Here is a 23,979-nt window from a genome sequence, read left to right as displayed (position 1 = left end):
CAAGTCCTCCAGGAATAATTCCTTAGCTCAGGTCTAGAAGTAAACCCTGAGCACTAGTGGGTATGGCCCAAATCCAAACAAATAAATGAACAAAAAAGGCCTAAAACCCAATCAGAAATAACTGTAATTCATGGTAACTAATAATAAATAAATAAAATAATAAATAAATAATGATAAATAATTTTTTAAAGAAACCAGGTCTCCAGCTTTGTTTTTCTATTTGCAACTGTTGAATCTGGCTTTTTTCCCTATCACTGAGTTTCACTGCCTGCCAGCCAACATTGTGGAATCCTGTCTCTTCTCAATAGATGAGTAAACTCACGTACAGGAACTTGCCTAAAGTCACCCAACAGGCAAAGGGCAAGCCTGAAAGAGGACCTTGCTCTGTGTGGATCTCAATCTTCATTCTGGAAAACTCTGGAAACTTTTTATCTACCCTCTGCATCCCACTTTGCTAGCACCGCCTCTGAGTTGGCTGCCTTTCATGGGGCTACTACTATGAGCTACACTCCCAAGCAGGCTGGACACCGAAGCTCACAGGAGGATAGTCTCCTCTCCTTGGGTCCTGGAGCTCAGCACAGAAATGGAATTGAGAAAAAGGAGGTGAGAGATTAAGAAGAGGGTTCAGTGGATGAAGACAGTGGAGTAACAATATTCTATGATAGGAATTAGAGCTTGGTGGTGAGAGGGCTCTGATAAATCTCAGAGAAGACAGTAGGGGGGTCAGATTGATTGATCCTGGGGCTTGGGGAACATGTCTATGTCTTCTGCCATCTGTTTCCTCCATGGCAAAAGAGTAGAATAAAGTGTCCAAAGCAATGCTGGTAACAGGCCCAGACCAGCAACTTGGGGGAGGTCTGCCTGTGGTCACCTCCCACACAAGGGCTGGATCTAAATAGACCCAGCCTCCCTCTTAGGCCAAGGACGCCCAGGCTAATATCAGAGGAATTTGGAGAAGGAACAGGCTAGGCAAGGCACTTGTGGAGCACGGTCAAGTATAACAGAATTTCTAGACCCAGACCTGGAAGTGGTGGCTGTGGGCCAGAAATCTGCTGCCCAGAACCAGAGGCCCCACTATTGGCACATCCTGCCAGGACTCTAACCCTGCAATCTCTGGTGAGGACTCATCCCTTCTCCCTGGCCGATCCCAGATCCTGAAATCAGGGCTACAACACACTGCACCTCAGAAACCATGGGGCCCAGGATAGGTAAGTACAGACAAAGGCAGGGGCACCGGGAGGGAGTATGGGGGTTGCATTCCAGGGCAAAGGTGTAGAGTGAAAATGGGTGTGCTGGGAGAGTGAGCGCTCTAGGATCCTCCACAGCCAGGTATGTGGTTGCAACCAGCGAGGACATGCAGAGAGAAGGGAGAGTGACTGAGGGAAAGGGAGGGATCCTGTTTACTCAGCTGAAGTGAGTGTCCAGACGACCTCGCTGATGAGTCAGAGAGCAAGAGGATAGTTGGAAGGCAGACCTGTACCCCACTAAGCCCAATTCTTCCTCTCTGAAAAAGCAGAGAAAGAGATATAAACTGGGGCCAGAGTAAGTCCGGAGATCAACAGAGCTGTGCAAAGGCTTAAAGAACACAGACATATGGGGAGAAAGCTGCATAGATGAAGACACACACACACACACACACACACACACACACACACACAGATAGAAAGACAGACAGAGATAGATTCAGAGACAGAGGCAGAGATATCACACACAGATGACACGAAAGAGAAACCAATGCAGAGTCTACATTGTGGGGTGGGGAGCAAGATGAAGGGAACTGCCCTTTAGAAGCTAAGCCTGGTTTGGCAGGGGCACCATGTGGGGGAAGGAGCAGAAGTGCTTGTTCTGGGTCGCATTGTCTTATTCCGCACCCAGCATTTATTGGGCAAAGAAGCAAAGAAAGCAACCAAGGTCCTAAACAACTCTGCCTCCCTCTCAGCTGACTCTCACCTCGGGGTAAAAGGCCACCCCCACACAGCCAAGTTCAACTTGCTCAGGGCAGCATCAGGAAGGAGGGTGGGGGTGGAAGCTTCCTCTGGGGCCCTCACAGGAGAGATGACAGTGAGGTCAAATTTGGGGTGAGATCATCTGGAGACCAGCCATTGACAACCCAAATTCCCCATGGTCCTGGTCAAATTCCAGGTGAGGGAGGGAGTGGATTGACCCACATAGGGAGGACCTAGACTAGAGGCTGGGTGATGTCTGTGGCTCTCTCAGCCCCTGGGTTCAGCTGAGAACAAATACCTGGCAGTCAGGCTGGGTCCCAGAGTAAGAAATAGCAGCCCAAGGTTCCTATTTCTAAGTCTAGTCACAGGCTGCTGGAGGATACAGAAACTTGCTCTCATTTTCCAGTGGGGAACCAGATTCAGAAAGGGCAAGATATTGGCCAAGATCACCTGGTCAGTGATCAAGTTTTACAGAGAGGAACCCAGAGCCTGACAACATAGTTCAACACCACTCATCCTGTTCCTTCTCACCTCACTCTGCTTGCCCTCACCCTCATGACTTTATCTGCCCTCCCATAAACCCCATCTCCTATACAGAGGCTAATGAGAAAGGCAAGGTGGGGCACAGTCTTTTCTCCAGACTCAGCCTTGCCTGTTTCATCAGATCTCAGGATTGGTGCAACAGATGGTAACTTGCCTAGATCCCATTAACAGGTGCTGGTTCTGTTCTATCAATGTGCAGGCAATAACTAAGATAGTCATGGGTGACTTTCTATGCTGACAGAAGCTATTTATTGTTAGTCTTGGGAGGGGGCAGATGAGAAGAGACCTCTGGGTAGGCCCAGGGTCTGTCATCTCCATCCATGTGACCTGGGTTTGGCTGTCTGTAGAGCTGTAGCCTGTTTCAGTAAAACCCTCCAATAGACAAATAAGTGTGGTGCTTGGTGCTGTTTACAGGCTTTAGCCCAGAGCCCAGGGTTAGAACCAGTGGCAAAGGAGGCCCTTTCCCAGGTAGGGTGCCCTGGGGGAGGACTTATTGGATCTATTCCTGAAGGCCCAGATCCTAGTATAGAGTGGCAGAGGTGACATGCTGTGAAAGCATCTGCAGTTTCACTCTTCCCTTCCCTACCTGTCTCCACACACCCTCACATTCCTTTCCTTCCTTTCCTGTTTTAAAAGTTTGTTTCTCTTCAAGAATGCTCTTCTGGTAAAGATGGCATGGGGTGCACCAGAGCCCTTGGGAATAAGTGTCAGCACAGAGAAAGATGAATTAGAACTTGGGTTACAGTTGGTAGCTGCCTTAGCCCATGTTCCCCTCTCTGCAGGCCTAGGGCTCCATGTTGGGCCTCAGAAGACTGACTAGAGACCTAATGTTATTTTCAGGGAGATCCTGAGCCTAGATGGATTAACCATAGCTAGAAGTAGGAACAGAAAGTCCGAACTTGGGGTCTCTGACTCTGTTTGGAAACCACCAGAAAGTGCTGGGTCCTTGCTTCGCCCTAATGTATCTCTTTCCAGAAGCAAGATCTGGGAGACCCATAACAGCTGGAATTTAAATAGGTGACTGTCCTTCCGTAACCCCCTCAAGGGTCCTGGGAAAGGAATTTCCACCAAAGGACAGCCAATACCAAAACTCCCCATGCACCCCCTCTCTTCCTTTGATCTTTGACTCCTCTTGAAGTGCCTGGTCAGGTTGAACTGGGAACAGCAGTACCAAAGGGCTCATCTTAGAGCCTCCCACCTCAGACTCTTCCCCAAGCACTGGCTTCAGCTTCTGACTAGTTCTCTGATCAATTACCAGCATGCTTGCAAGCTGGATCAGGCTTCATAGATATGAAACAAATTGTTGGGAAGAAAGAGCTGCACCACTGAAAATAATATGTACAGGACAGAGGACGTATAGAACCTGGGATTGGGAGGAGGGGGTTCTCCTTGCCTTGATCACTGAGGGAGAACCTCACTGCTGCAGTGGGGTGGGAGTGAAGGACCCCAGCACTGTGGAGGAAGATTACTCCCTTCCAGACTCTTGGAGCTGACATTTCCTCACTTGCACCACCCCAAGCCTCTCTCCCTCCCACTAAAGGAAAACAGGTTGAATCAGATACCTTGGTGTAGGAGCTGGAGAGATAGCACAGCAGTAGGGCATTTGCCTTACACACGGCCAACCTGAGATGGACCTGGGTTGGATCCCTGAATACCATATGGTCCCCCAAACCTGCCATGAGCGATTTCTGAGTGCAGATCCAGGAGTAACCCCTGAGTGCCGCTGGGTGTGGCCCCCAAACCAAAAAATTTCAAAAAACAAAATCAACAACAAAAATAAGACACTTTGGGTTACAATGCTATAAGCAGCAAAACAAACAGTCGAATTCAGAGTCCACTGCGGACAAATTCAATGGGTCAGGGTCGCCTAACCATCAGGATGAGACCGTCAGGCAGAGAACGGGCTGTTCATTGCTCATCACAACCTGACCCCTCTGCTGTGATACAGAGGAGAAGCAAGCAAACGCATGGTGGGGTTTCATTCATGAGACAGTGTTGGGGTCCAGTCTGGTGCCTCCCACCTTCATCTCCCTTGCCTAGCTCTAGCTTTCCTGGCCTGATGTTTTTTCTGCTTGATTCCTACACCCCAGCTCTGTTTCTGGCACTTGTGAATGCTAGAGGCTGGGGAGTTTCCAGAAACTTCTTATCACCCTTTATAACACAACTCCCCCACCCCCCTTGGCATCTTACGAAGTTCTAGAGTACTCGGGTCCTTAGCTAAGAAGACAGGTGGGGCACCTCACTTATGCTGGGCTCCTTTGCCTGCTGTGGCATCTGGTTCCTTCCCACATGTGAACAGCCTAGATTTCTTCATTTCTGGCTCCAGTCCGTGAGCCTTTCTGGCATCTATCAGTAACCCTGACATTAGAAACTTACCATACCCAAGGCTGACCTCACCCTTACCTTAATGGCAGAACATGGTGTGTGTGGGAGGGACTGTGCCTTCCTGCCCCCATTCTGATGTCCCTGGGTCCTCCTTAGCATTCACCTCATTACTCTGCTCCCACTCTCTTGTTATCTCCCTGTGCTCAGAAGCAGCCTGACTTTCTCTCTCTCCCTCCCCTACAGTTTAGAGGAGGCCACATCAACCCTCACCCTGGTGCCTCGTGCCTCAAACTACCACCTGTAGTCCAGCTCCTCTGTCTGGCCAGGAAAATTGTTTCTGAATAAAACTGCATATTCTATTCCTCTACCTGGTGTTCCTTCCTCCAAGAAGCCTTCTAGAACCTGCCCACCCAGATGAGAACCTGTCTGCTATTTTTAGTCGGATGTTCCTATCATATCAGTCAGCACAAAGTACATGTCCTTGTGAGCTTGTACTAAGAGTTTAGTGAATGTGCATGCACACACACACACACACACACACACACACACACACACACAGGTGGGGACTACTTGGCCATTTCCCCTGGGGTCCCCAGCAGCTAGATTTGGGACATTATTAATAGGAGTGGGGACACATCTTCATTCTTATTCCAAAGTCAGTGGATACTAGCTCTGGCCACCTGCTGTTTGAGCACAGACAAGACATGGTCAGGTATAGTCCTGTTCCCTCACCTTCAAGTAGCCCAGCCTCAGATCCTTCCCATGACCAGGTGACATGGGTCAGTGACAAAGGCCTATAGGAGGGAAGATTGCCTCAGGCAGGTCAGTTTGTGAGTCAGCTGAGTGTTACTGCTCAGGAATGTGGACCCACTATTGCCACATAAGCTAATCTTTTGACAAACCAACAATGATCTTGAGTTTTTTGCTTTTTTTTAATCTGAAATTTCCTTAGTGGAGTGAACACCTTTAGGAGGCATCCCTCACCTCACATTGCTCAAGCTGTGGGTGTGGGGTGCGAAGGTCTTCTGCCTTCCCTTCTCTCCTTGCTTCTTCAATGGGCCTTGGCTAAGACTCTGTGATGGCTGGGCCAAAGCACTGTCCTCTGGCTTAGACAAATTCTTCAGAAAGAATAAGACCCTAAAATACAGACTGTTGGAGACAGAACAGAAAGAGAGGACAACAGACAGCTAAGAGTGGTGAACAGAGGAGTTGGAGAGGGACCCAAAATATGGTGTCTAGAATTGTGGGATAAGTCTCCCATACATGGAGCAGAGCTTGTCGTTGAGCCTGGTCAGCAAGTCTAAAGGAAACTCCCTGGAGACTGTGGGGACGAGTCACCAGTGTGACCCTGTGAGACATTACAGTATTGAGAAAGGCCAAGAAGCTATGGGCCCTCATGAAGCTAGAGAGGCATGTGTTCCATCTACAGTAGCCTTGGATGGTTCCTGCTACCTACAGCCCAGTAGCTGGGGTGAGCCTAGCTCTGCTCTTCGTGTGAGAGACTGTACATGAGAGATACATAGAGAGATATGGCTGCCCCCAGGCATCCTCATTCCTCCTGAGGAGATGAATTACGCCTGAAATTTTCTCAGCCTATCTCTTCTGAAGACAAATTCTGGGACTTGGTTATGATTCCTGGTCTCTGCCAGGGTCAAATACCCTGGCCAAGGAGCCATGTGTCCCTCTCACTTTTTCTGCCTTTCCGGCCAGGCTCCAGGAGTGTCCTTTAGGCCTGTAGAAAGGTGTTAATGATCTGCTGAAGAAACACTAGGGAGAGGAGTAGAGATAGTATAGGGTATTTGTCTTGTGTAGGGCACTTGTTTTACTCACATCTGACGGGTTTGATCCACAACACCACATATGGTTCTCCAGCCCTGCCAGAAGTGATTCCAAGCACAGAGCTAGGGGTAAGCCCTGAGTACTTCAGGCATGGCCTTCCAAAATCAATGAGATTAGCAGAATGTCTATGTCCTCATAGACTCACATCTTTGAGTCTGCCAGAATAAGGACATTGTTTTTGCATTTGTTCTAAGACCATCATTGCAGGTGCTAACTTTTAGTGCCTGTCAATTCAGGATCAGACAAGTCTGGATTAACTGATTAATTATCTGTCTTTAGGAACCTTTCCTTCTCCATTCCCTTGTTTTCTCACCGGCATCAGGACCTCTCTGCAGCTAGCTATACGGGGGTGCTTTGAGAATGGGTGGGTATGCTCAGGGAACTCACTGTGTCAATAGATGTGAGAAACATGGAAAGACCTCCACACCCCATTTGGATTCCACTGAGGCTGGGCAAATGATCCAATTAGCTGCAGATTCAGTCATAGGAAAAAAGCTAAAATGTAATGCCATTTATATGCAGAATGTAGAACATGACTATAAATTCTGAAATAAAATAGAAAAAAACCAGGGTTTCTACTTTGTATGAAGGGTTGGGAGACAGAGGAAAGAAAGGGGAAATTTTCACCCAATAGGGAGGAGAAAGATGGGTTTCTTAGAAAGTCTTATTGAGAAACCCACACCTGGATGATATTCCTAATGACATTCTTCTAAGTCATAAAAATAAACTGGCGGCATAATGGTCTCTCCCCTTAGAGGAAAGGACACGAACTAGTAGAGGAAAGACCACTCCTCTGGATAGAAAATAGGGGCAAAGGACTGAGAAGAGCAGAGTCTCCTCAACTACTAGGGTCTTCCAGAGCTCAAAGGCCTAGATTTCCCACATCACATGCTACTATTGTCCTTGGTTCCTCACATCAAGGCAACACTTTTTGGCCAAGGTCTGTCTGATGCTGGGGGAGATTGCTCTCACAAAAGCCTAAGACAGCCAATGTAAAGAGCATCGCCCCCAGCATCCCTTTTCCCCAGCTTGCTTGTTGAACTTGCCCTAAATTCTCAGGTTCTCCAAGAAGCAAAACTAGCATGAAGGCAGATGACAGGACAAAGAGCTGATTAAAAAAAAAAAAAAGAAGGCTGACAGGATTGGTGGCAGCTTCTTCCAAGTTATTGACAAACCTACTAACAAAACAAAGTTTATTTTTGGTCTTGTTGCGCCTGTTATCTCAAGTTTTGGCAAGGTCTCAAAGTAAGAAAGAGGAAAAGTCAATATTTATTGAGAATTTGTTTATCTGAGGGCCAGTCTTTCAGTTCAACAAAGGCAACAGGGGAGGGAGTCTGGCTAGGATTGGGTAAGACTCAAGACAGGCCACAGTCCAGGGTTTGTTGGTGAAAACAGGAAGGTAAGGATTTGTGGGTAGAGAAGCAGAGAATCTGAGGGTACATGTTCTGCTGACGATCTTTCTGGAAGTATCCATCACTTCAGGCAGTTCTACAGTGAACACTCAGGTCATTCGCTTAGGCTGGTTCTTCTGAGATAATTCAGAAGGAAATGTCTAGTGAAAGCACAGAATAGTAAATTCAAGTTAACACAGATTGTAAGGCATGATCTTAAGCTCTGAGTGTCAAGACTGAATGTGTTGGTGCCAGAGCAGCGGTACAATGGGTAGGGTGCTTGTCTTGCAAGCAGCCAAACTCCAAACTGGGTTTGATCCCCAACATCTCATATGGTCCCTGAGACCACCAGGAGTGATATCTGAGTGCAGAACCCAGAGTATTTTCTGAATACTGCCAGATGTAGTCCAACATCCCCCTCCTCCCAAAAAAGAGACTAACTATGTGTGGTAGGGTGGGGTGAGGGTCAGGCAAGAGAAGGGATATGGCTCTCTATACTTTCTCTACTGGGAAGTTGGGCATTTTTACCCATGCTTTGTGGATGAGGGAAAAGAGACATTATCAGTGTGATTATGACAGCAGATGGGATTCAGAACAGGGCAATTGGAAAGATACAGAGAGAGAGAGAGAAAGAGAGAGAGAGCACAAAGCCATGATATTTATCTAGGGGAGTCAGGTATGGGTTCTGAAGGAAGGAAATGGGTTTTGGTGACCTCAGAGATACTCAAAGATTATCAGAAGAGGTCAATCAGGGTTTCAAATAGTTGAGCACATTGCTTGTATGTGTGAAGCCCTTAGTTTGATCTCTGCACTCGTGGTCCCTGAGCACTGATGGCTATTGCTCTGCTAGCCCCCAAGCACTGCTTGACATAGTACCATAAGTAACAAAAAAAAAAAAAAAAAGGAGAAGAAAAGGAGAAAGGATGTGCCTGAAACCCTACCCCACCACAGTTCGTTTCAGCTGCAGTGAGGAATAGACCCTCAAACTCTTCCCTCTGAAGACTGACCTAGCAATTGAGAACTTTCCTGAAAGTCAGAGGAACCAGCCACTTGGTCAGGAGGATATGGGTATTCATGTATGCATAGCCCACATGTAAATGAAAGGCAGACACACAGCCTGGTCTACTATCTCTGGACTGAGAATTTGACCCTCAACATGGCTTCCCAACATGGCTGCCCACCTAAGAAAGAAAGGGTCTGGGATTGTTACCTGAGATTTGCCCCTCATTCTCACAGACCCTCTGGCCTGGTCCAGTGGGTCCTCTAGCTATCTCCCAGCTGGTTGACTCATAAGGAAAGGAGAAAGGCCTCTGTGTCTATCCAGGAAAGGACAAGAAGGCCTCAGGAGCTGCCTTGTGAGGGAGTTGTGTCCTCAGGGGGTCAGTACTGTCACTAAGGAGGCACGGATCAGTGTGAAGACCAGGTTTATTCATAACTGAGAAGATGTGAAATTTTGTCTCCCCCAAACCATTGTACTCCCAGACCAGAATTGAAGATTACAGAAGTGATAATAAAAACTGTTAACTAGATGAAGGGGAGAGGGAATCCTGTCTCTAGTCATCCTGGCATCAATGCTCTAACAAATCCTTGGGGCATGCATCTGCTCCTTGCAAAGTTCTGAGACACACAATCAATAGCAACCTTTTCTGGGCTACAGCGCAGCCTTTGGGAATCTTCCAAAGGCCTAGAAGTTTTTCTTTCCCTTCATCCCCTACTGGACCTGGCTTAGCATCAAACATGTGATGTCAGAGACCTTTCCAAAGACCAAAGGTGAGGGAACAGAGGATGAGGGATCAGGTCTAAGTTGCACATCTGTGAAGGAGTTGGAGCCCCAAAGTTTTCTGCCTCACAACACTGTTTGCTGCCAGGCCTTTAGTAGCATCCACAGCCACTGGAAGAGCTCAGGGTGGATGGTGTGGGGTGGGGATATAGGCCAATACACATGCTGACCCACTGTTTTCCTCTCTTACCCAGAGCCTTTCAATGGGCTTTCTCTCTCCCAGAAGCTTAGATCAGTTGTATCTTGAGAGGTAAGGATCTGGAGGTAAGGTGTGGTGCAAAGGCAAGCTGTACTTCTGTGAGACCCATCCCATAGGATCTCCTGAGCCCAGAGCCAAAAGTAACCCCTGAGCATTGCTGGATGTGGTCCAGAAACCAAAATTAAACAAAAAATTAATTAGCATATAAATTAGTCAAAAAATCTAAGTAAGATCTAAGTCTTGAGAGACAAGGTGGAAAAGACTTCAGGAAGACTTGAAGTTCCCAAGTTCTCCTAGTGGCACCTGAGGCTACTAGTCTGAATATTTTCAGTGCCCCTCAAAGGAATATTAGACTACCAGAAAGGCTGCAGGTGCCACTCTGAGTCAGGAGAGAAGAGAGAGCAGGGAAACCATTCTTGGGGCAGGTAGAGCTTGAAGTATGCACAGGATCAGGCCTAGGGGCTCAAGTTGGATATACTTTTGAGCATAGTCTGACTTAGCAGGCAGGAGCTTCTGAGAGGGTTCACTAATCTTCTGCCACTCTTCCTCACCCATCCCTGAGTTTCTCTCAAAGCTGTTTTCTGCCTCCCCAGCCAAAGACCCTGCCCCTTCATCTGGCAGGTCAGCCCCCTGCTACACAAACTCTGCTGCTTCCAAGTGGCATGGCAGGGTTCTGTGGGGCTGAAACAGAAAGCTGTTCTTCCCTCTGTCAGAGCTGTGGGAACATGGAGTCAAGTGAAGATTGATACCTGGGCTCTAATCCAATGTTAGCCAATAAAATGTTAGCCAGTAAATCCAGTTCTGTTCTCTGGCCTAGCTATCCTGGTCAGGAGTAGAAACAAAGAGTGGCCCCAGGCATAGAGTTCTGGACAGGGTTCACATGCAAATGTGTTTATGTGAAGATGAAAATCACATGACTAATCTCAGCTGTGAGTGAGACCAGGGCTCAGTAATAGCCCACAGTCTCCTATAGGCAAGTTGCTTTGAACCTTTCACTTCCTCTTCTTCAAAGTGGTCTCCACAGAGTCATACACCCACCCCAACTTGACTTTACTCAGCCAACCCCTTATCTCTCCCTACCAGGTGTCACTTTTGTTTAAAAATCTCTTAATTTCCTCTGAGTGTTTATGCCCCCAAAAGGGACTCCTCCCTAGTTATACGCATTTCCATTTCCTCAACTACCTTGGTTATTTGAACAGGTTGGGTATTTTTTTTTCCAAATAAGATATACAAATGCCCAATAAGCACATATAAACATGCTCAACATCATTGGTCATTGGGGAAATGCAAATCAAAACCACATGAAAATCTAACTTGGCATTCTCCAGGATGACTATAATCAAAAACTAGTGTTAGCCAAAATTTGGGAAACTGCAATATTACTGACAGGTGTGTAATAGTACACAACTTGGGAGACTGACCCCCTTTGTCCCCAATTGGTATAGTTAGTAACCTCTGAAAACAGTTTTGCAGCTCCTCAAAAAAGTTGCAAATAGAGAGCCTAGAATGGAGGACACAGAATACATGAATGAATGTTCATATTGCCATGAACAACTCAAATGCCTGTCAACAAACACAATGCAATGAATCTATACATTTATAGGGTATTATTTATCCATAAAAATAAATTAACTTCTAATTTTCTATTACCTGATACCATGTGTATGAATTTACTAACATCATTTTAAGGGTTCTAAGAGACCAGGGACGTAGCTCCACATTAAAGCACTCTCCTTGCATGTTCAACATCCAGAACAAATATACAAACTACCATTATGCCTATTGAAAGAAGTCAGATGCAAAAGTCCACATTTTATAGAATTCCTCTTTTAAGAATTTATATGGAAATATAGATGCTTTCCCTGTGGTGTGTGTCCAGAGAGGTCAGACTGCTGCAGTCTGTAAGATCTCATGCACAGTATGGGCACTCACATCCTGGCAGGCTTGCTAAGGCAGCTATCAAGTTGCACCTGAGACCCACTTGGGCTACACAGCATGGTGCCTGGTCCCTATTGTCTAGATTTAGGGAGCAAAAGTTTTTAGACTGAGGCAAACTTATGTTCTTCACAGGGAAGGGAAATGTCAGTCCTTGCCCCCATCTATGTTCTTGTCCTTTATTACAGAAATGAATTTAGGAGAAGACAGAGAGGGAAGCAACATGGGTTTATAAAGAGAAGGTATTTTATTTACCAATTCCAAGTAGAGTGTGGACTTCTTAAGAGAGAAGAGCAAGCCCTGAAAACAAAAGAAATTTTACATCCTTCAAGAGATCTGCAAACTGCTTTAGGAAACTGATTATACAGGGCTTCTCAGGCTGCCTCCATTTGGACTAAGTAAGGATTGTTGCCTGTGACAGGACTGTTAGTACTAGAGATTTCTTCACTCGATCAGCCTTATCAAGGCATCGTGGTTGCCCAATTCCAGGCAGAATAGAGTTTCATTCCCAGCTGGCAGCAGGCTGGCTCTTTTCAGAATAGATCTTGTCTCTCCAAACATTTATTGGTGTTAATGACTTCGTGAAATGTGCTGCCAAAGGCCCCTCTGACCATCTCCTTCATCCAGCAAAAGCAGAACCAGAGAGCCCAAAAGTTGATGAGTAGGTGCCAGGATCTTGGGGAGGGGTAGTAGGGAAGGGACTGCTAATGTGCATGGGGTTTCTCCTGAGGGTAAAAAAAATTACCTAGGATTGGGGGCAGAGTGGTAGCACAGTGGTAGGGCATTTGCCTTGCACAGAGCTGACCCAGGACAGATGCAGGTTTGATCCCCAGCATTCCATATGGTTCCCTGAGTGAGAAGTGATTTCTGAGCACAGAGCTAGGAGTAACCCCTGAGCGATGCCAGGTGTGGCCCAACACCATCCCCAAAGAAAATTACCTATTAAATCATGGTGATAGGGTACAACCTTTGACCACACACACACACACACACACACACACACACACACACACACACACACACACACACACACACACTGAACTGTAATTTTCAAAAGGATGAATTAAAAAAAATTTTTTTTTGGTTTTTGAATCACACCCGGCAGTATTCAGGGGTTACTCCTGGCTATATGCTCAGAAATCGCCCCTGGCAGGCACAGGGGACCATATGGGATGCTGGGATTCAAAACACCATCCTTCTGCATGCAAGGCAAACACCTTACCTCCAGGCTATCTCTCTGGCCTCTTAAATATTTTTTTTTTTTGGTTTTTGGGTCACACCGGCAGTACTCAGGGGTTACTCCTGGCTCTATGCTCAGAAATTGCCCCTGGCATCAATAGGATGAATTTTATGCCATGAGTGTCTAGATTTTTAAAAAGTCCCTAGACTCCCAGATTCCTCATGCAAGAAGCATCAACCTTTCTCTTGTTCGGCACCAATTCTTCAACTGCTTTTCAATCTAGAGATAGAGTTGGAGTCCTTTGGGGTCAAGGGAGTCATTAAGTCAGTTTTCAGGCTCCAGAGGGAGCTTTTTGAATGGGGGGAAACTCCAGGGCAGACTTAAGAGATTCACTAAACAATGGGGGAGACTTCCCCAGGAACTGGGACTCCAGGAGGGCAGGAAGGTCAAGGAGTTGGACTGCTGGGACACTGCAGGTGGTTTCCATCTCAAGTGGAGGTACTTTGTCCTCCAGAGCTAAACTTCCAGACTTCCCACTGAGATTAAACATCAGGATAGACTTGCAACAACCTCTCTAAAGAGGCTCTGAAGGGGGGGGGGTGTCTCAGACTGTTGAAGAGGTGGCATTAACATGGAATAAATAACCTCTGCTGGCCGTTTTTGCACCCACTGGCATCCTGGTTTGGTATGTTCTGGGGATTAGATTGGTTATCTCAAGGATGACAAGCAGTGAAGTCCTTGTGGATGACTATGGACCATTGACTAATTAGACAGCCTTCAGGAGCCCCTTTATGCCACAACTAAAGGTCCTGGGGGGGGGGGGGCTCAGGCCATCTGTCTCTCTTAGAGAACTGCTACTCCAAGTTGGCAGTTGTTGGTGTGGGGCAACAGCTTCCATAGTGCATGCTGTCACAGAATGACTAGGTGAAACAGGCAGGTTAACAGGGACCCTTCCTCAGTGCCCTGGCATCTTACAGGATGCTGGTACTCAACCCCCAGATGCTCAGCCTCCAACCAGGCCCTTTCCTGAAATGCCTTGAGTTACCTAAGAGGGTGTTTCTCTGAGCTTCCTCTTCTCTTATCTCTACTGTCCACCCTGCAGGGCCAGTCGGCGAGGAGCCTCAGATGTCAGACCAGAATACCAAGGCTGTGCTGGGGGCAGGAGACACACTTGGATGCAGGGCCAGCCCTGACCCTCAGGATTCACGGTTGAGCCTTTTCCACAACATCAAGGTACCACTGAGGTTGGGCACAGGCAGGGCTGTGCAGAAGGGTGGGCCCAGGACTCTGGCCTTTCTCAGAGCTGAGTACTATGAAAAGAGTGAGTCCTGTGAAGAAAGGGTGCCCGTGAGCAGGAGGCAAGAATCCAATGTTCTGAGGGCATGTTCTCCTTTCACGAGGAAGAAAGACTGCTCAGGGCCATGGGGATGTCTCCTTACTCCCCACTGGCCTATGAATCTTGACCTATGGGTATCAGGATGCTCTGGCTCTGCGCCCCCCCCCCCCCCAATCCTCTACTCTCCCAGGCACCCTATAGTTATTGTTGCATACTCTTACCTAGTTCTCACAGGAACCCCTGGAATTAGAGCCATTGTCCTAACCTGAACTCAGAAAAATTGTTCCGGTCTGGCACACATGCCTCCTCCTTCTTTTACTGTTATATTTTTGTCTTTGGGCCATACCTGGTACTTAAAGTTTACTCCTGGCTCTGCATTCAGGACTTATTTATGGTGGGCTCTAGGGACCATATAGAATCCCAGAAATTAAACCCAGATTAGTCATATGCAGAACAAATGTCCTACCTATTGTACTATTACTCTGGCCCCAGATCTCTATTTTCAATGGTTGGATCCAAATGATTTTTCTCTGAATCATTTTGCCAGCTCTTGAGGGGAGCAGGGTAGGGCTGGATGAAGTGAAGGAGATCTAGAATTGCTTGAGGGAGGACGGGCCCAGGTATTGGAAGGGGAGGAAGTGGAGCCCAGCCCAGGGTGCTAGCTCAGAGACCAGAGTAGATTCTACTGTTCATACCTGAGAATACTCTCCTCAAAATCAGGCAGGTCTCAGGGGCTCCCCCACGGTTGCCCAAGGCAGCTTTGCTGATCTTAAATTGTGTGGAAAGTTGTGGTCTAAAACTAACTCTTTCCAACTCTTCTCTCTCCCTCCCTCCCTCTCTCTTCTCTCACCTTTCTCTCTTTTTCTCTCTTACTCTCACCCTCTTGTCTTATTCTCTCTCCCTCTATCTTCATTTCTCACTCCCTCTCTTTCTCTTTCCCTCCTTCTCTCTCCCTTTCCTCCTTCCTCTCCCTCTCCCTCCCTCTCCCCCTCCTCTTCCTGTCTCTATTTCTCCCTCTCTCACTACTTCTATCTCTCCCTCTCACCTCTCCACTCCCTCACTGCTGCCCCTGTCTCTTCTCTGGCCTCTCCCTACTGTCTCTTTTGACTGTTCCCCATTCTTCACTCCAACTCCATTTCTTTGTCTCTCATCACCTGACTCTGGCTGCCTCTTCCTTCTCGCTCTGCCATTACGGGGCTCCTGCAGTTCTTCCTCCTGTGTCACAGCCTGCTGCAGCTGGCCCAACTCATGATCTCAGGCTACCTCAAGAGCTCCATCTCTACTGTGGAGAAGCGCTTTGGCCTCTCCAGCCAGACCTCAGGGCTGCTGGCTGCCTTCAATGAGGTACAGGTGACCCCATTCCAGCTGCTTCCTCTGGAACAATCCCTTCAAGAATGTCCTGGTCCTGAAACATACTGGCCAGATGTTGGGACAAGGCTTCACAAAAAAAACATCCCACCTTGCCACATTTAGAGCACTGGATGTGTTATACTATGGAAAGCTTGTGGGATTCTAGGACATTTCAGAGCTTGCCACTGCCCTCAGTGATTGTTCCTCGCCTTTGGGTCCTTTGCCATCATCAGGCACCTGTTCCAAAACATAATAGGAGGAAATCATTTTAATAATAGTGAGATGCTCAAATTAGATCAAAGGTAGAACTTTCTAGCACCATGGCACAGTCATGCTCAGAACTGCCCAGGACCAACAGTCCTCTGCTTGGGGGCTGCCAGCCAAGCAACAGGGGTGGGCAAAAACTTTGGATGATTGTAAGCCCATCTGTGCCCCTCCCCACGAGTGTCCACCCCAGAAATCTATGCCTTTGCTATTGGGATCTATGTCCCAGCAATAAGAGGCAGTGACTGTCCTTCCCCAAATCAGTTCCCACCCCACCTCACCCCTCACACATTTCTGCCACTGGGAACCCAAGGGCTGCAAAGTATGGCCCCACCAAGCTAGCAGGGTGTGGTTGCATACCCTAGCAATTGAGAAAGCTTCTGTTCCAGGTTCCTTGCCCTGCCTGCAAGCTCAAAAATCATCACCCAACACCCACTTTTTTATTTGGTTTTGTGGCCACACCTAGAATTTCTTTTTTGTTTTTGTTTTGTTTTGTTTTTGGGTCACACCCAGCAGTGCTCAGGGATTAATCCTGGCTCTACACTCAGAAATCACTGCAAGGCAAATGCCTTACCTCCATGCTATCTCTCCGGCCCCACACCTAGAATTTCTTAAGGTTTACTGCTAGCTCTATATTTAGGGGTCAATCTTGACAGGGTTCAACTACCATCTGGGGTGCTGAGAATCAAACCCAACTTAGCTGCATACAGGGCAAGTGCTGTACTATCTCTCCAACCCCTTCAGGGCTCTTTTATTCTAAGGCTCAAAATTCCAAGCTTTGGGACTCAAACATTGAGCATGTGCTTTGTAGGGTGAAGTTTTCCAACCCCAGCACTATATCACATGATCCCCTGAACAACACTAGGAGCAACCAAGCCAGGAGTCACCCCCAAGCATCAACAAGCTTGTCCTCAAAACATACAAAATAGTAGTTAAATTTTAAGCCATGGTCCTCTTGACTTTAGACTTAGTTTCATTTACTTGGGGGTGTCTCTGAAGTTACAAACTTCCTCTGAGTATTCTAAGATGAGGTCCAACCCAACCAAATCCAAATGAATGTTCAGTGTTGTCCACTACTTTCTCTTTTCTTCCCTGCTAGGGTAGAGGGTACCCTTTCAATTAACCCAGGTCTGTATTTAAAAGAGGGACCCAGATGAGTCTTCTGCAGATGACTGGCTTGTCTGCAGGTGGGAACACCAAGGTTGGAGACAGAGAAGACTGGAGTGACTCGAGCTTGACTGCCCTTTAATAGGTTCCCATGGCTTTTTTGCAGGTGGGAAATACAACCCTGATCGTCTTTGTGAGCTATTTTGGCAGCCGGGTGCATCGACCCCGATTCATCGGCTGTGGGGCTATCCTTGTGGCCCTGGCAGGGCTACTCATGAGCCTCCCCCATTTCATCTCAGAGCCCTACCGCTATGAGCACTCCAGCCCTGGTAAGCACAAGAGAGGCACAAGGGAGACAATGTGTGTGTGTGTGTGTGTGTGTGTGTGTGTGTGTGTGTGTGTGTGTGTGTGTGTGTGTTGGAAGGAACAGCCTCAAGCTTTGTTGGCCAAGATGGGACAAGCTTCTCAGATCACCTGCTCTTCTTCCCCTTCCCACTGCACCCCTCTAGTCCTAGTGGTCCTGGAGAGTAGGGCACAGGACAGTTTGGGAGGAACACAAAATAGCTCTGGTCTCACTAGTTAAGGTCCTGCTTGTATGACATTTGTTTTTGTTTTTGTTTTTTTTTTGGCTGTTTGTTTTGTTTATTTGGTTTGGGTATTTTTGTTTCTGCTCGTTTGTTTTGGGGTCACACCTGGCAGTGCTCAGGAGTTATTCCTGGCTCTGCACTCAGGGATAACTACTGGTGGGTTTGGGGGCCATATAGAGTGCCAGAGATTGAACCAGGGACAGCCACAGGCAAAGCAAGCATCCTACCCACTATACTTTCACTCTGGCACCTGTCACTGGTTTTTGAGTGATATGGGATTTAAACCTACTAAGTCTTCAGGAAATGTTTATGGAGTTCTAGTAAGAAGGTCATATGTGACTTTCCATGTGCCAAAACCTTTTCTAAGCACTTTGTGTCTACTATGCTGTTAATACAAGATACTGTTGAAAGAAACAATGACTATGTGAATGAATTAAAAATCAAAGAATAGGGACTGGAGCAGTGGCACTAGAGGTAAGGTGTTTGCTTTGCAAGTGCTAGCCTAGGAAGGACTGCGGTTCGATCCCCCAGCATCTCATATGGTCCCCCCAAGCCGGGAATGATGTCTGAGCACTTAGCCAGGAGTAACCCCTGAGTGTCAACCGGTGTGGACCAAAAATAAAACAAAACAAAAAATCAAAGAATAGTGAAGACCTTTTTCCCAGTGGAATTTTGTTTACACCCTAGTCTGAATATTCACTTTATTCCTTCCCTCTTTCAACCACCCATTTGCCTTTCCACTCACCTACCCACTTGCCTATTTTCTACCAACTCATCTACCCATCATCCATTTCCACCCATCATTCACCTATAATTCACCAATATACCCACCTATTTACCTATCTACTCACAAATCATTATTCATCCATCTACCCATTCAACCATCCATCCACCCATACATCTATCCACTCATTCATCTATCTGCCCACCCATCCAATATCCATCCACTCACCCATTCACCCATCATTCATCCATCCATTCATCCATCTTTCCATTCCTATAGTATACCAAAAAATCTTTAGTGCTGCTACTTTGTGCCACTCAAGGGATTCAGACTTTGTCTCCAAGCAGCTTCAGTCTAGGAATGGGAAAAAAAGACAAAAAGAGAATGTCATTTCATTTGAGAGTGGACAGGGGTTGAAGGAGTCCTGGGAAAGAGCTCATGGCCCATCATGAACATTTTCTTGGGGGAAAGAAAGCTCTCATGGAACCTCTTTTCTCCTCCTCCACCATCCCCCATCAGCTTTCACCCTGGAACAATCCATTCATGCCAGAACCAGGAATAAAAAGACAGAGTAGAAATGATAAGTCCCATGAAGCTCTCAGGAAGCACAAGTTAAGAGAATATGGGTAACTCTGCCCAGGTAGAGTTTAGGTCCTTGGTTTGTGGTAGGAGAGAGCTGGAAGAGCCCTGAAAACGGAAGTTTAAGGAAGCTGGAGAAGATGACAACATAGCTGTGGGTAGGGAGCAGGTAGATATCTGGGAGGGAAGAAACTGCAGGGGCAATGGTGGACAGTGGGTATGAGCACAGAATAAGTGAGAGCAACAGATGAGGAGGTTTGAATGGAAAGCTGCACAGTTGAAAAATGGCCACTTCTGAGTCTTGACCTTTTTTCTTTTTTAACTTTCTTTTCAGTATGTTCTAGGGATAACCTGTAGTCTTACACGTAAGGACCAGAAAGATAGTACAGTGGTCAGGGTATTTGTCTTGCATGATGCTATATTAAATTTCTGATACACCATATGGTCTCCGAGCCCCACTAGGAGTGATACCTAAGCATAGAGCCTAGGAATGGCTGAAAAAATAAAACAGAACAAAAAGATTTAAAGCTGTGTATTCTACTGCAGAACTACATCCCTGGTCCCTCATCTAACAATAATAATAACTATTATTATTATTATTGATTTTGGGGTATACCCAGATATGCTCAGAGCTTAATCTTGGCTCTGCATGCAGAAATAACTCCTGGTAGACTCAGGGAACTATATGGGATGCCAGGGCTTTAACCTAATTTGGGCACATGCAAAGCGAGGCAAGCACTTTATCTGCTATACTATCACTCTAGGACCCCTGGTACCTTAAGAAATCAAGTTTAACTTTTACTTTTGAAAGTTACTTTTTATATTTTGAATAAGTTTAGAGTCACATAATAGAAGTTTAGGGTACAGCTTCAGGTGCCCCTGTGTATGCAGATTTCACAGTACATCTGAATGAAGTACCATCACCATCCTATCATCATAAAGCCCTCTTCCTGCCTCCCCCCTTTCCTCTCTCAGTGCCAGCTTTGTTGCTGTTTAGTGGTTTCTTTGCTCATTTATGACAGAGCTCATCGTGAGCAATGACTTATGCACACTTCACCCCACTGCCACACAGCACGCAGGGAGGGCTAAGCAGAGCCTGCTCCTGTCTGAGCCATTGTCCAGATGTCTGTTCATTGAGGGAACTGGGGACTGTACTCTCCACAAATAAACTGCTGGTATACCTGGTTCTTCATGCTTCCTTTTCTCATCCAACATTTGTCTTCCATTTGCACTGATGTAGGCCCTGGTACCACAGAGGTAGAATCAGGTCTGGTAATGGTAACTTCAAGACTAGCAGATACACTGCGAAACACTTTTCACATTCTCATGTTGACCAACTAACAAGGCTGATGCATCATTATTCGCTGAGAGAAGCGGAGAAACTAAAGAGAAGCCCCCACTCAGGGTCTGGGGCCATGTCACACTCAGGACCTTAGCACAACCCAGTGAGTCATTTGGTTTGACTGAGAGGAGGGGCAGCAAACACAGAGGCTGTGGTCTGTCATTCTCACTGAAGTCAGTCCAGGCAGTGTGAATGGAAGGTCTGGACCTTGACCTGGGTCCCATGACTTTTTTCAGGCCTGAGGAGGTGCCATCTGCCTCAGAAAGTCAAAAATAGAGCAGAGGCTCTGGGACCAGATATTTCCACACCCCCATTTAGGATAATAATAGAACTAGGAGTTCCTGGAGTTTGCTCACCAAACATTGATGACTTTAGCAAATAAATATCTGGAACTAAAGTAGAAACACCCGTGGCCTGACTCTTCCCACACACACTACCTCACCTCCCTTTTCTACACTCTGCCTTTGTGCTTTGAACTGACACTGAACAGCCCAGAAATAAGAATCAACTGCTCCCGCACTGCCCTTTCTACCCTGGCCTGCCCCACCACCACCACCACTGTGAGCTGAGTTCCCTACATCTCGGTTTTGCACAGGCAGTGCCTCTCCGTGGAACTGCCTCCCTGCTCTCCCCCTTTGAAATCATGTTACTTCTTCTTGGCTGAGTACAGACTCTACTACCTATGATTCCTCGACCCCCTACTAGCCCTTAGCTCTTCCCCATATATCTACTTGGTGGGGAAACTTGGGGACTTTCAAAGCGTGAATTTGAAACCAGCATGCTTGAATTTTATTTTGATCTACCCCTTCAGGGGTCTGAGAAACAGGAACCTGAGAGAACCAGGCCCTGCATTTGTGGGGGAGGTATGGAAAGAGGCATCAGAGAATTTACTTACACAGACCTTGGAAAAGCATCTGTAACCAAGAACTGGGGAGTGTATTACATGGTATGAGGAGGGGACTACATGTGGGGATCCTGCTTTAATCTCCAGCACCGCATGGTCCCCCCAGACAGAAATGGGAGTAGACTTCACATCTAAATGTGAATTTTTTTGGTGATTTTTTTGGTGGGGGGAGGGAATCACACTAGGCAGTGCTCAGAGGTTACTCCTGGCTCTATGCTCAGAAATCACTCCTGGCAGGCTCAGGGGACCATATGGGATGCCGGGATTCGAACCACCAACCTTCTGCATGCAAGGCAAACACTTTACCTCCATGCTATCTCTCCGGCCCCTAAATGTGAATCCTTAAATAAAAATTGAGGGCTTTTTCAATCCCTGGCATCTTTTATGGTGCCCTGAGCACTGCCAGGAGTGATTCCTGAGTGAAGAGCCAGGTAACCCCTGAGCACTGTCAAGTGTGGCCCCAAAACAACCCCCTTCAAAAAAGCAACATCAACAGAAATGCAAACATGCAGAAGTACCCTTCAGCCTTGTAGACAGTGAGAGTCATGTTTTTGTTTTTTTTTTTCTTCTCAGAGAACACCTCAGTGAACTCCGAGGCCACCCTGTGCCTGCCCACCACCTCGGCCCCTGCTTCAGAACCTGCCCACTCCAACAACAGCTGCACAAGCAGCGCTGGGACGCAGCACCTGACAGTTGTGGCCATTATGTTTGCAGCGCAGACACTGCTGGGCGTGGGCGGGGTGCCCATTCAGCCCTTCGGCATCTCTTATATCGATGACTTTGCCCACCACAGCAACTCGCCCCTCTATCTGGGTAAGAATGGGCCACTCTCGAGCAGCTGGGTGGAAGGCCAGTGGGAGCAGCAGGAACATCCTGTGGACCCAGGCTGGGAGGCTGGTGGCTGGGACTGGGAGAGGCTGGGGACACTGACTCGTGGAGAGAAACGGTGCAGAGATGTGACCGAAGCTTCTGTTGCAGGGATACTGTTTGCCATAACCATGATGGGGCCAGGCCTGGCCTATGGGCTGGGTGGCATCATGCTGCGTCTATATGTGGATATTGACCGTATGCCACCAGGTGAGCCACACAGCTGTGCCTGTGACCCTCTGACCCTCATAGGGGACCCTGAGCCAGGTATCAACAGTACCACAGACCATGAACAGGTTTCTTTAGTCTCTCTGGGCCTCAGCCCTTCTTGGTCCCGCCGGCCTCTTAAATTTGTACTCAGTGTCAGTGAAGTGACCTATGTGTGCCATTTGACGAGGTAGCATGACTGTGGCCCACTCTTCTCTCTGGTCTTCATCTTACTCTGTTCCTGGCTTCCCCACCCCATATCAACCCTGCTCAAGTTGTACTCAATTCCTATCTATCTCTAGAAAGAGTCTCAGCTGAAATGGGGGACATTTTTTTTTGGCTTGTTTAGCACCTGGGGTCAGTGCCAAGGATACCATGCAGAAGATAGTAGTGGCCAGTATGAAATGAAGCTTGGTCTGAAGGCATGCAGGAAGAGGGTTAGGGATTCTGGGGTCCTACTGCATTTTCATCCTTGGGATCAAGAGATCCCTTTAAAACAGATCACTGTGTGGTCCCAACCACATACTGTTATACCAGGCAGCTCTGAAGCCACAACTATGCCTCTGGTTCCTTTCACACAGAAGCCCTACCTCACTTACTGGTGTCCTGCAAAGCCCTAGGGGCCTCAGGGGACACATGTGGGGATGGAGAGTCATACACCATTCCACTTCTCATCTGCGTGTGCACCATTATGCCCACCTCCCTTCCTTCTAGAAAGCTACTGGAAGCTGAGTAGGATTCAGAGAGCAACTCCCCTGTGCTAAGGGAAAAGAGCCTGCAAGCTGGGAGCTTGGGAAAAGGTATATCTTGGCTCTGCTGGCATCATCTTGGTGCATGAGTGCACCTGGGCGTTGAGGGAGACTATGAATCTTCCCTGCTCTGCAGGGATGTCAGAGAGTGGGTAAGAAGTGGTAAGAAGTAAGTGGTAAGTGGGTAAGAAGGTGGGTAAGAGGCTGCAGGCATAGACCAGAATAGGCGAAGAGGCATTGGGAGACACACTTTCTCAGAGCTGCCAATCTGACCCAGGACAGGTGTCAGGTAAGAAAGGCAGCTGAGGGGCCAGAGCGATAAGGGTACTTGCTTTGTATGCAGCTGACTTGGGTTTGATCCTCAGCATCCCATGTGTTCCCCTGAACACTCAAGAAATAACCCTGAGTGCAGAGCCAGGAGTAAACTCTGAGCACTGCTGGGTGTGGCCCAGAAAGAAAGAGAAAGGCAGTTCTTCAGGAGTGGGGATACCCTTTAAGGGAGCTAATTTTTCCTTTGGCCCCTGCCCAGAAAAAGGGTGCTCAGGCTCAAGCTCCTGGAAACCAGCCCCACTCAGGGTTTGGTGACATTATACACTTCTATTTTATCAAGCGTTTGTGAGTGCTGTGATCCCCGAAGGCAAGACTCAGCCAAGGGAAACAGATTTGATGGAAAAGTCCTGCATGCCAACCCGGAGGGACCTCTAGCATGGACCAGTCCTGATCATTCTCTAGGAACTCTATGAAGGCACAGATCACCTGGTCTCCTTCCCTCAAAGAACTACAGGGCACTAAGTTCATCTTGGGAGAGACCAGATGTTTTGGCTA

The 23,979-nt window shown here is 47.4% G+C and overlaps 1 protein-coding gene and 1 long non-coding RNA gene across 2 annotated transcripts in view; one reads left to right on the top strand and one right to left on the bottom strand.

Annotated features, from left to right (window-relative positions):
• Positions 1-23,979, bottom strand: part of LOC126018357 (uncharacterized) — a 112,250-nt gene that overhangs the window by 29,225 nt on the left and 59,046 nt on the right. The gene's annotated exons all lie outside the window — the stretch shown is intronic.
• Positions 964-23,979, top strand: part of SLCO2B1 (solute carrier organic anion transporter family member 2B1) — a 47,001-nt gene continuing 23,985 nt past the window's right edge. Inside the window, exons 1-6 of the mRNA XM_049780275.1 lie at positions 964-1,208; positions 14,241-14,371; positions 15,681-15,818; positions 17,362-17,524; positions 21,905-22,144; positions 22,310-22,408. Of these exons, the coding sequence (XP_049636232.1) occupies positions 1,193-1,208; positions 14,241-14,371; positions 15,681-15,818; positions 17,362-17,524; positions 21,905-22,144; positions 22,310-22,408 (787 nt within the window). The 5' untranslated portion in view covers positions 964-1,192. The remainder of the gene's footprint in view (positions 1,209-14,240; positions 14,372-15,680; positions 15,819-17,361; positions 17,525-21,904; positions 22,145-22,309; positions 22,409-23,979) is intronic.

Source organism: Suncus etruscus, chromosome 9 (genome assembly GCF_024139225.1).
Source record: "Suncus etruscus isolate mSunEtr1 chromosome 9, mSunEtr1.pri.cur, whole genome shotgun sequence".
NCBI classification, from domain to species: domain Eukaryota; kingdom Metazoa; phylum Chordata; class Mammalia; order Eulipotyphla; family Soricidae; genus Suncus; species Suncus etruscus.
This window is presented reverse-complemented; position numbering and strand designations above follow the sequence as displayed.